The sequence below is a fragment of the Mytilus galloprovincialis genome, chromosome 4 (assembly GCF_965363235.1).
Source record: "Mytilus galloprovincialis chromosome 4, xbMytGall1.hap1.1, whole genome shotgun sequence".
Classification (NCBI taxonomy): domain Eukaryota; kingdom Metazoa; phylum Mollusca; class Bivalvia; order Mytilida; family Mytilidae; genus Mytilus; species Mytilus galloprovincialis.
The window spans coordinates 73592128-73604216 of NC_134841.1; the positions used below are offsets into that span (position 1 = coordinate 73592128).

Genomic DNA, 12089 nt, shown 5'->3' on the forward strand with positions numbered 1-12089 from the left:
CCTTGGGGTGTCATCTACTTTCTGTTTGCTTATATATATATAACTCGTCTAAACATCAACCCAACAATCTTAGATCTGTAAATTTGCTTTCGCAAATTTTTTTGTTCCTCCCTCGCCGGGATTCGAACCCATGCTACTAAGATATCGTGACACCAAATCGCCTGCACTGTAGCCGTCCCGCTAGACCACACGACCACCTGGGCTTCACTATAATAAAGCTTTCGGTGGTCGTGTGTTACCTTTTCTCGTCAGTTTTAATCTAGCGTCGTACTACAGTACATGATATATAAGGCATGGAGATGTTATTGTTATATATATATATATATATACACAACTCGTCTAAACATCAACCCAACAATTTTAGGTCACAAATTTTTTGTTCTTCCCTCACCAGGATTCCACCCCCTGCTACCGAGATATCGTGACACCAAATTCCCTGCACTGTAGCCGTCCCGCTAGACCATACAACCACCTGGGCTTCATAAAAATGAAGCTTTCGGTGACCAGGTGTTACCTTTCCACGTCAGTTTTAATCTAGCGTTGTACTACAGTACATGATATATAAGGCATGGAGATGTTATTTTTACAGATCAGCTAAATTATCTATAGTAAAAGATCCTACAAATTAATGTAAGATACAGTGACAGAAAATAATTATATTTATAAGTACGTCTGAGCCAGTGACAACTCTACAACAGATTTATCCATCTGATCACCAGCAGTGATTGTGATACACAGCTGTGTAAATTATGTATATACAACTCGTCTAAACATCAACTCAACAATGTTAGGTCTGTAAATTTGCTTTCCCAAATCGTTTTGTTCTTCCGTATATATACAACTCGTCTAAACATCAACCAAACAATGTTAGATCTGTAAATTTGCTTTCTCAAATTTTTTGTTCTTCCCTCGCCGGGATTCGAACCCATGCTACTGAGATATCGTGACACCAAATTCGCCTGCACTGTAGCCGTCCCGCTAGACCACACAACCACCTGGGCTTCCTAAAAATGAAGCTTTCCTTGGCCGGGTGTTACCTTTCCATGTCAGTTTAATCTAGCGTCGTACTACAGTACATGATATATAAGGCATGGAGATGTTATTTTTACAGATCAGCTAAATTAATCATAATTAAGGATCCTACAAATTAATGTAAGATAGTCAATATATATATATATTTATATATGTTTCAAATGTTTTTGAAGCATTTGAATTTTGGAATGATTTTCAATAAGAAATATTTGTCTACTTAAAATGTTATACAGTGCAATGTACTTGTTCATAAACATGTCAGAGTAATCCTTTTTTGCAATTGTGTTTTGTAGGGATTTATATGAGACTACTGTTATTTTGTTGAAGTCCTAAGACCTTTAATAAATGATCCTTACAATATTTACAAGCGAGTGCAGTTATAATGATGCCTATTTCCACCAGGTTTCATATTTCGCAAGTACTACAGCACGGATTTACCTTGTATCTAGCTAGGCAGAGATAATTTTTAAAATGTGAACATTTTTTTTATGTACCAGAGTAACCGGACACCTACCTCCTGATTTCAGATACTTTAACTTATCACTATTAGAAAATCTGTCCTGCTTGATCCCAGAATCTTTCCTGCTTGAACTTTTAACGTCATACAACAATCACTTTTGCTTTGTAGCGTCAGATATTTTGTATCATGACATCAAAATTTTATGGGAACATTTGTGATGTCCAGTAATGACGGACAAATAGTGATAAGGTGTATTAGGGGCTGGGTATGCCTAGTAGATAATTTTGTTGTATTAAAACCATTATTTCACCTATATTAAAATCATTCTTTGTACAGTAATTTTGGACAACTCAAAGTATACAATCTAAGCATTTAAGTTCTCTTTCACAGTAATATCTCATTTCGCATTTATACAACTGCTACCATTAACTAAATATCTATTTCAGCTCTATTTATCCACAAAACTGAAATATCTGAAAGCACATTTTGTTTTATAAAACACAAAAGGATTTCAAAATGAAAAGTAAAAATTACCAATCTAAATCAGCAAATCCTCCTTGTTTGACTATTTCCTTTTTAACTCGACTTGCAAAACCAATGGCATCTTCACCTTCCTAGTAAATAACAAAACATTAAAAGAATAAGAAATAATAATTTCAATGTACATGCTTATTTGTAATTAATTCAGTGGGCTGAAATTCAGTGAAAAGAATTGGTATGTCAGCAGATACAAATGCAATCTTCAAAATGAGAGATTTGTAATTACAATTTAGGTGCCTTTTATACAACATCACTCTACAAAATAGTTAAATAATGGCAGGAGAAAATTAACTTATGAATTCAACATATTATTTGGAACTTTTTTTTTTTAAATGCTGAAAAAAGATAACTCTCTGACAGAATTTGTCTTGAAATAATGTATTATGACCCCATGTTGCATCAATCAAGTTAAAAATTAATGTACAATATTTAACAGATAGATCATGTTAAGGAGGGGTATTTGCGAAAAATACCAGTCGAGAGAATGTTAAATTTCGCGAGCCGTGAGGCGAGGGAAATTCATTCTCAAGACTGGCATTTTTGGCAAAAACCCCACAAGAACATGCTATATCTGTTTAATTACACCGATTGTTAACGTTCGAAAACGCATTGATGATCGTGACGTTACAAGCGTCTAGTCGGATAGAGTATTTGGCAAATACCACGGCAGAGAGGGTAAAAAATTTGTATGGGTTCCATGGAACCCATTGTCTTGCCTACTTTTGCTGTAAATTGCAGGATCAACAACTCTAGAGGCTCTAAAGAGCCTGTGTCCCTCACCTTGGTCTATGTGAATATTAAACAAAGGACGCAGATGGATTCATGACAAAATTGTGTTTTGGTGATGGTGATGTGTTTGTACATCTTACTATCTTACTTTACTGAACATTCTTGCTGCTTACAATTATCTCTATCTATAATGAACTTGGCCCAGTAGTTTCAGAGGAGAAGATTTTTGTAAAAGATAACTAAGATTTATGAAAAATGGTTAAAAATTGACTATGAAGGGCAATAACTCCTAAAGGGGTCAACTGACCATTTTGGTCATGTTGACTTATTTGGTGCTATAAACAGTTTCGTATAAACAAGAGTGCACACACTGAAATGTCTCGCCTTCTATACTAATCATTGATATGATGTTGATAGTCCTAAGTATAAAGCTAAGCTTTAATACAACTGTCACATAAACTGAACATTAACCAAGATAACTAAACAAAGACCAATGAACCTTGAAAATGAGGTCAAGGTCAGATGAACCATGCCAGGCAGACATGTACAGCTAACAATGCTTCTATACAACATATATAGTTGACCTATTACTTATAGTTTAAGAAAAATAGACCAAAACACAAAAACTTAAAACTGTGCAATGAACCGTGAAAATGAGGTCACGGTCAAATAAAACCTGCGCGAATGACATAAAGATCATAAAATATTTCCATACACCAAATATCGATGACCTATGGCATATAGTATTAGATAAAAAGACCAAAACTCAAAACTTAACTTTGACCACTGAACCAGGAAAATGAGGTCAAGGTCACATGACATCTGCCCGCTAGATAGGTACACCTTACAATCATTCCATACAACAAATATAGTAGACCTATTGCATATAGTATGAGAAAAACAGACCAAAACACAAAAATTTAACTATAACCACTGAACCATGAAAATGAGGTCAAGGTCAGATGACACCTGCCAGTTGGACATGTACACCTTACAGTCCTTCCATACACCGAATATACTAGCCCTATTGCTTGTAGTATCTGAGATATGGACTTGACCACCAAAACTTAACCTTGTTCACTGATCCATGAAATGAGGTCGAGGTCAAGTGAAAACTGTCTGACAGACATGAGGACCTTTCAAGGTACGCACATATCAAATATAGTTATCCTATTACTTATAATAAGAGAGAATTCAACATTACAACAAATCTGAACTTTTTTTTCAAGTGGTCACTGAACCATGAAAATGAGGTCAAGGACATTGGACATGTGACTGATGGAAACTTCGTAAAATGAGGCATCTATATACAAAGTATGAAGCATCCAGGTCTTCCACCTTCTAAAATATAAAGCTTTTAAGAAGTAAGCTAACACGGGCGCCGCCGTAGCCGCCGCCAGATCACTATCCCTATGTCGAGCTTTCTGCAACAAAAGTTGTAGGCTCGACAAAAACTAGGGGTTATTCCCCAACTAAAAATAGACATGGAGGGAAGTCCCTTTTTATCAACATAATTGGTGAAAAAGTATCATGTTTTTTGTATTTGGTTGTAAAGATATGTTAATTAGCTTCAATTAAAGCAGGTTGAATGATTAAAATAATTTAAAAAATTAGATTAAATATACCTGTTTTGAGGGGAGACAACACTGTAAACAGTCTGTTTTTTTGGCAGTGAAAATTGAAAACTTATTTGCAGCCACTGTAGCTCTTTTCGGAGCAGGCGAAGTACCCTGAAGCATGAATTTTTTGAAAGACCAGTTAAAAATCTATGAAATTCATACAATTTTGATTATGAAAAATGTGCAGGTATCATGTCTTCAGGGGTGTGCACATGACCTGATTTCAGGTTTTTTAAGCTTAAATTAGGCAATGTTTTTCCCAGTTTCTCTTGATAAAACTTTTTTAAAACTGTTGATTTCACCCTTTGTAGATCTTACTTTGTCGACATTTATTGCTTTTTACAGTTTATCTCTATCTATAATAATATTCAAGATAATAACAAACTAGAGGCTCTAAAGAGCCTGTGTCGCTCACCTTGGTCTATGTGACTATTAAACAAAGGAAGCAGATGGATTCATGACAAAATTGTATTTTGGTGATGGTGATGTGTTTGTACATCTTACTTTACTGAACATCCTTGCTGCTTACAATTATCTCTATCTATAATGAACTTGGCCCAGTAGATAAGTTTCAGTGGAAAATGTTAGTAAAAATTTACAAATTTTATAAAAATTGTTGAAAATTGACTATAAAGGACAATAACTCCTTAGGGGGTCAATTGACTATTTCGGTCATGTTGACTTATTTGTAGATCTTACTTTGCTGAACATTATTGCTGTTTACAGTTTATCTCTATCTATAATAATATTCAAGACAATACCCCAAACAGCAAAATTTCCTTAAAATTACCAATTCAGGAGCAACCCAACAAAGGGTTGTCCGATTCATCTGATAATATAGGGGCAGATAGATCTTGACCTGATAAACAATTTAACTACTGTCAAATTTGCTCTAAACGCTTTGGTTTTTGAGTTATAAGCCAAAAACTGCATTTTACCCTTATGTTCTATTTTTAGCCATGGCGGCCATCTTGGTTGGATGGCCGGGTCATCGGACACATTTTTTAAACTAGATACCCCAAAAGATGATTGTGGATAAGTTTGGATTAATTTGGCCCAGTAGTTTTAGAGGAGAAGATTTTTGTAAAAGATTACTAAGATTTACGAAAAATGGTTAAAAATTTACTATAAAGGGCAATAAATCCTATATGGGTCAACTGACCATTTCGGTCATGTTGATTTATTTGTAAATCTTACTTTGTAGAACATTATTGCTGTTTACAGTTTATTTCTATCTATAATAATTTTCAAGATAATAACCAAAAACAGTAAAATTTCCTTAAAATTACCAATTCAGGGGCAGCAACCCAACAAAGGGTTGTCCGATTTATCTGAAAATTTCAGGGCAGATAGATCTTGACCTGATAAACAATTAAACCCTAAGCCAAAAACTGCATTTTACCCCTATGTTCTATTTTTAGCCATGGCGGCCATCTTGGTTGGTTGGCCGGGTCATCTGACACATTTTTTAAACTAGATACCCCAAAGATGATTGTGGATAAGTTTGGATTAATTTGGCCCAGTAGTTATAGAGGAGAAGATTTTTGTAAAAGATTACTAAGATTTACGAAAAATGGTTAAAAATTTACTATAAAGGGCAATAACTCCTAAAGGGGTCAACTGACCATTTCAATCATGTTGACTTATTTGTAAATCTTACTTTGCTGAACATAATGGCTGTTTACAGTTTATCTCTATCTTTAATAATATACAAGATAACCAAAAACAGCAAAATTTCCTTAAAATTACCAATTCAAGGGCAGCAACCCAACAACAGGTTGTCAAATTCATCTGAAAATTTCGGGGCAGATAGATCTTGACCTGATAAACAATTTTACCAAATGCCAGATTTGCTCTAAATGCTTTGGTTTTTAAGTTATAAGACAAAAACTGCATTTTACCCCTATGTTCTATTTCTAGCTGTGGCGGCCATCTTGGTTGGTTGGCCGGGTCACCGGACACATTTATAAAACTAAATACCCTAAAGATGATTGTGTCCAAGTTTGGATTAATTTGGCCCAGTAGTTTCAGAGGAGAAGATTTTTGTAAAAGATTACTAAGATTTACGAAAAGTGGTTAACTAGTGGCTCTAAAGAGCCTGTGTCCCTCACCTTGGTCTATGTGAATATTAAAGGAAGCAGATGGATTCATGACAAAATTGTGTTTTGGTGATGGTGATGTGTTTGTACATCTTACTTCACTGAACATTCTTGCTGCTTAAAATGATCTCTATCTATAATGAACTTGGCCCATTAGTTTCAGTGGAAAATGTTAGTAAAAATTTACAAATTTTGTGAAAATTGTTAAAAATTGACTATAAAGAACAATAACTCCTAAGAGGGTCAATTGACCATTTCGGTCATGTTGACTTATTTGTTAATCTTACTTTGCTGAACATTATTGTTGTTTACAGTTTATCTCTATCAATAATAATATTCAAGATAATGACCATAAACAGCAAAATTTCCTTAAAACTAACAATTCAGGGTCAGCAACCCAACAACGGGTTGTATGATTCATCTAAAAATTTCAGAGCAGATAAATGTTGACCTGATAAACAATTTTACTCCATGTCAGATTTGCTCTAAATGCTTTGGGTTTTGAGTTATAAGCCAAAAACTGCATTTTACCCCATGTTCTATTTTTAGCCATGGCGGCCATCTTGGTTGGATGGCCAGGTCACCGGACACATTTTTCAAACTACTAAGCCAAAAGATGATTGTGGCCAAGTTTGGATTAATTTGGCCCATTAGTTTCAGAGGAGAAGATTTTTGTAAAATATTACTAAGATTTACGAAAAACGGTTAAAAATTGACTATAAAGGGCAATAACTCCTAAAGGGGTCAACTGACCATTTCAGTCATGTTGACTTATTTGTAAATCTTACTTTGCTGAACATTATTGCTGTTTACTGTTTATCTCTATCTATAATAATATTCAAGATAATAACCAAAAAACAGCAAAATTTCCTTAAAATTACTAATTCAGGGGCAGGAACCCAACAATGAGTTATCCGATTCATCTGAAAGTTTCAGAGCAGATGGATCTTGACCTGTTTAACAATTTTACCCCATGTCAGATTTGCTCTAAATGCTTTGGTTTTTGAGTAATATGCCAAAAACTGCATTTTACCCCTATGTTCTTTCGGCCAGGTGAGCTAAATAAAACTGGAAGACAATAATGAAATTGAAAAAGAGTCCATGTCTCGTATAATTCTTTTCTTTTACTTTTCAACATAATGGTTTCAAAAAGCATTTCATGATTTTAAAAGAAATATAATTTTAAGATAAAGATTCTTTATATCGAGAATAATAGTTCTATAAATCAAGAAGAACTTTAAACTATTTACACTAGTGTAATATAAATAGGTCTAGATAAGATACTGTAATATAATATACATTTAAATCTATATAATGTATATCATATACCTGGTCAGGTTTATATTGTAATCACCTGGTTACAAACCAGGAAGTATAATAACATCCATAATGGCGTTTTCTAAATCAGTAATAAGAAGCCAGATACCAATAAATTGTAATTTATGTGAAACTGAGAAGAACATAAAATGGAAATGTTTGACCTGTGGAGTTCTAATGTGCAGTAAATGTAAAGACAAAATACATCTGATGATTGGTAAAGATCATAAGGTGGTAGACATCAAGAATGTGGGGCTGCCTGTCGAGGAATTGGATTTTACAAACATTAAATGCCAAGATCACTCAGAACAATCTTCTTGCCTTTTTTGTACAAATTGTGACAAACTTGTTTGCCCTATGTGCATTGCTAAGGTTCACAAGAAACATGATTTAACAGAAATTAGTGATGCATATAACTTAAAGATAGAAAGACTAAAGAAGGGACAGAGCAAATTGCAAAAGGAAAAAAACGAAATAACTGCAACAAAGGATCAAGCTAATATGATTTATGATGCTGAATATTCAAATTATGCCAAAGTAAGCACAGATATTCTTAACCATGAGAAAGTTTTGAAACAAGCAGTTGAAAAACATATCGCAAAACTTAGAAATGAGTTAGACCAGAACCACACAGCCTGTACCAAAGCAAATGAAGAAAGTATCAATGCCATTTCCAAAAGTGAGAAACAAATAGAGAAAAAGTGTAGTGATGTTCAAGATTTCATTTATACCACTGACATTTCTAAATTTTTCCAAGAAGTTTGTCAAATGGAGAGATCAACAAAAGTATCTGTTCCCAAACCTGAAATATCAAGTAAAACAACACTTCAATTTCATCCAGGAGAGATAACTCAGTCTAACATTGGAGTTCTACAAAGTGTAGACATACCATTACCTAAAGTAAATGCTTCTCTTGGTGTTGTAAATCAATATCAAACTAATCTTTCCACGGTTAGTTATTTATCTCCATGTCCTGATGATTCACTGTGGATAGCTGATCCCTTTGATGAAGTGGTACAGAAATTAAAACCTGAAGGAACCAAACTGAAGACAATATCTACATTCAACAGCAAGGTCTTTGGTATGGCAGTAACTGCATCTGATGATCTACTTCTGGCAACAGGGAAATCCAGACTTCAAATGGTCAGCAGTGCCACTGGTAAAGTAACAGACAGTGTGTATGACATTGGTCCTCTCCTTCCTATAGCCGTTCATATCACCAGTGGAGGTCGGGTCATAGTAGGAGGTAGTAATAAAAAAGGAAGAAAAGCAGTGTTTGTAATAAATAAGAATGGAGACCATGAAGCTGTGTATGAACATGACAAACATAAACAGAAAATATTTAGTTACCCCTGGAGAATTAATACAACCAGCAATGGTAATATACATGTGGCAGACTATGATACAGATGAAGGCAGTGGTAAAGTGGTATTGTTAGGACCGGGAGGTGATGTGATACACATATATAAAGGGGATACAGATATCAACAAGAAGAAACCATTCAGACCAGCAGCAATAGTGACAACACCTAGAGACATCGTCATTGTAGTTGATTTGGATACTGATACCCTCCATATCCTGAACAACTCTGGACACCTGATTACATACATAAAGACAACAGACAATGGAATAGCATATCCATTGTCCCTTGCTTTCTCTCCAACAGGACAGCTCTATATAGGATGTACTAAACTTAACAGCAGTACAGCCAAGGATGCCAAACTATATAAAGTGAATATATCAGGGTGCTGATGTAATCCATAAACAATACATTAAAATGTTATTTATCAGACTGCTAAACAATCAATACTTGTATAACTTTTTAAAACACATTTTATTTGTTCACAATACATTTTACCTTCTTAAGTAATTATTAAACTGTAATTTTATCAAATAATTATCAAAACTCCCAAAACATTAAAAAAAAACTTTATGTATACAGGGTAATAATTAGAAGTTTCCATGAGGTTAAGGTAGATAATAAGTAAATGTTTTTTGAGACAGAATTTTCTTATAATTTGCCAAAATGAAGATTTTAATATGCTTTTTTCAAAAATATAATAAAAAGTATGGGTCACCTTGCTATTTTTCAAGCTATGAGTCGTTGAAAATTGCCTAAATTTGGTTGGATTGTTCATGAAAAAACAAATAAGATGCATACAAAAAAATCTATGAGATAGAATTTTGAAATAAATTGTGAGAAGATAGGTTTCATATGTTTTACGAAAATAAAAAGAAAATATGGTGTCACCGAACTTGTTTTCTTGCCACAAGTAAAAATAAAAAATTTCCCTATTAGCCCAGTATAAATTTTGTACTAAAAGAGTAATCTCCCCTTAAATGACTCATTTGAAAAAAATGATTTTAAAAACCAAAAAGGTTGATATTTGTTAAAATATTTTGAATTAGACAATAAATTAACAAGTTTTCTTTATATAAATAAACTGTCTAACCATTAAATTGCAAATCTGTTTCCATATTTGCTGATTTGGGCAAATAACTAGACCGATTGTACAATCCAAGATGGCGGTATACCATGAATCTACCTTAAGTACAAATATTTTTGTCATTAATATATAAAATGTAGCCTATAAAGTAGACTTAGAATTAAATAATAAACCACACTTGTATTCTTTTTGCCTTGGTAAAAGAGCATTTATTTATCAGGTATCTACTTTTGTAGATATCATACTTAAACAAAACCACAATGCAAACATCAATGCCTTTCTAGACATTAGATATCATGTCCTAAGTCATGAATCTGTTGTTCAGTGGCTGTGGTTTGCTGATGTGGTTCATAAGTATTTTTCTCGTTTCTTGTTTTTTTATACAGGTAAGACCATTTGTTTTCCTGTTTGAATGGTTTTACGCTAGTCATTTTTGGGACTCTATAGAGTTTGCTGTTGGGTGGGAGCCAAGGCTATATGTTGAAGGTCGTACTTTGACTTATAGTGGTTTACTTTTAACAAATTGTGACTTGGATATAGAGTTGTCTCATTAACTAGATCTGTCAACTTAGCTTGACTAGCAAACCCTGTAATGCAATAAACAGGCCATTATTTCAACTTGGAATCATTCTTAATTATGGAATTTGCATAATTTCTGGAACTTGAAATTTTAAATAATTCAAAGATTATTCTGTATCTTAATGTTCTGTGAGGAAGAAGATTGCACATTTTCAATAGAATGTACTGGTCACACACAGTACTATCTATACAAAATATATTGTACGGAAAGTGTTATGCACCACTCAAAATAAAATAATATTATAACCATGGAATTTATGAAAAATTTCAAGCACACAAGAAATTATGCAAATTACATAATTAAAAATAATTCCAAGTTGAAATAATAGCCTGTTTTATATTAGTTTTTGATGTGAAATTTGGTTTTGTGATTTCTGAATGGAGGACATTCATCTTAAATAATCATTGCCTATGTTTAAGACTGACACATGGTTACTAATAGGTCAATCTGAAAGAATTATAATAATCAAGGAACAAATTCTAAGGTTTTTTACTGAATATTCAAAAATTAAAGAACAAAGTCAAGGTCAGTATGATGGATCTGCATAAAAACTGTTGTCAACCTCAGTGTTGCAAAAACTAGAGGCTCTAAAGAGCCTGTGTCGCTCACCTTGGTCTATGTGAATATTAAACAATGGACACAGATGGATTCATGACAAAATTTTGTTTTGGTGATGGTGATATGTTTGTAGATCTTACTTTACTTAACATTCTTGTCAGATTTGCTTTGGTTTTTGAGTTATAAGCCAAAAACGGCATTTTACCCCCATGTTCTATTTTTATCCATGGCGGCCATCTTGGTTTGTTGGCCGAGTTACCGGACACATTTTTTTAACTATATACCCCAATGATGATTATGGCTCAGTTTGGTTAAATTTGCCCCAGTAGTTTCAGAGGAGAAGATTTTTGTAAAAGATTACTAAGATTTACGAAAAATGGTTAAAAATTGACTATAAAGGGCAATAACTCCTAAAGTAGTCAACTGACCATTTTGGTCATGTTGACTTATTTGTAGATCTTACTTTGCTGAACATTATTGCTGTTTACAGTTTATCTCTATCTATAATAATATTCAAGATAATAACCAAAAACAGCAAAATTTCCTTAAAATTACCATTTCAGGGGCAGCAGCAACCCAACAACGGAATGTCCGATTCATCTAAAAATTTCAGGGCAGATAGATCTTGACCTGATGAACAATTTTACCCGTCAGATTTGCTCCTAAATGCTTTGATTTTTGAGTTATAAGCCAAAAACGGCATTTTAC

At 33.6% G+C, this 12089-nt stretch overlaps 1 protein-coding gene across 1 annotated transcript in view; it reads right to left on the reverse strand.

Moving 5' to 3' along the window:
• LOC143072905 (glycerol-3-phosphate acyltransferase 3-like) overlaps positions 1–12089 on the reverse strand; it is a 54335-nt gene that overhangs the window by 6833 nt on the left and 35413 nt on the right. The window contains exon 14 of the mRNA XM_076248062.1: positions 2027–2106. Coding sequence (XP_076104177.1) covers positions 2027–2106 — 80 coding nt within the window. The remainder of the gene's footprint in view (positions 1–2026; positions 2107–12089) is intronic.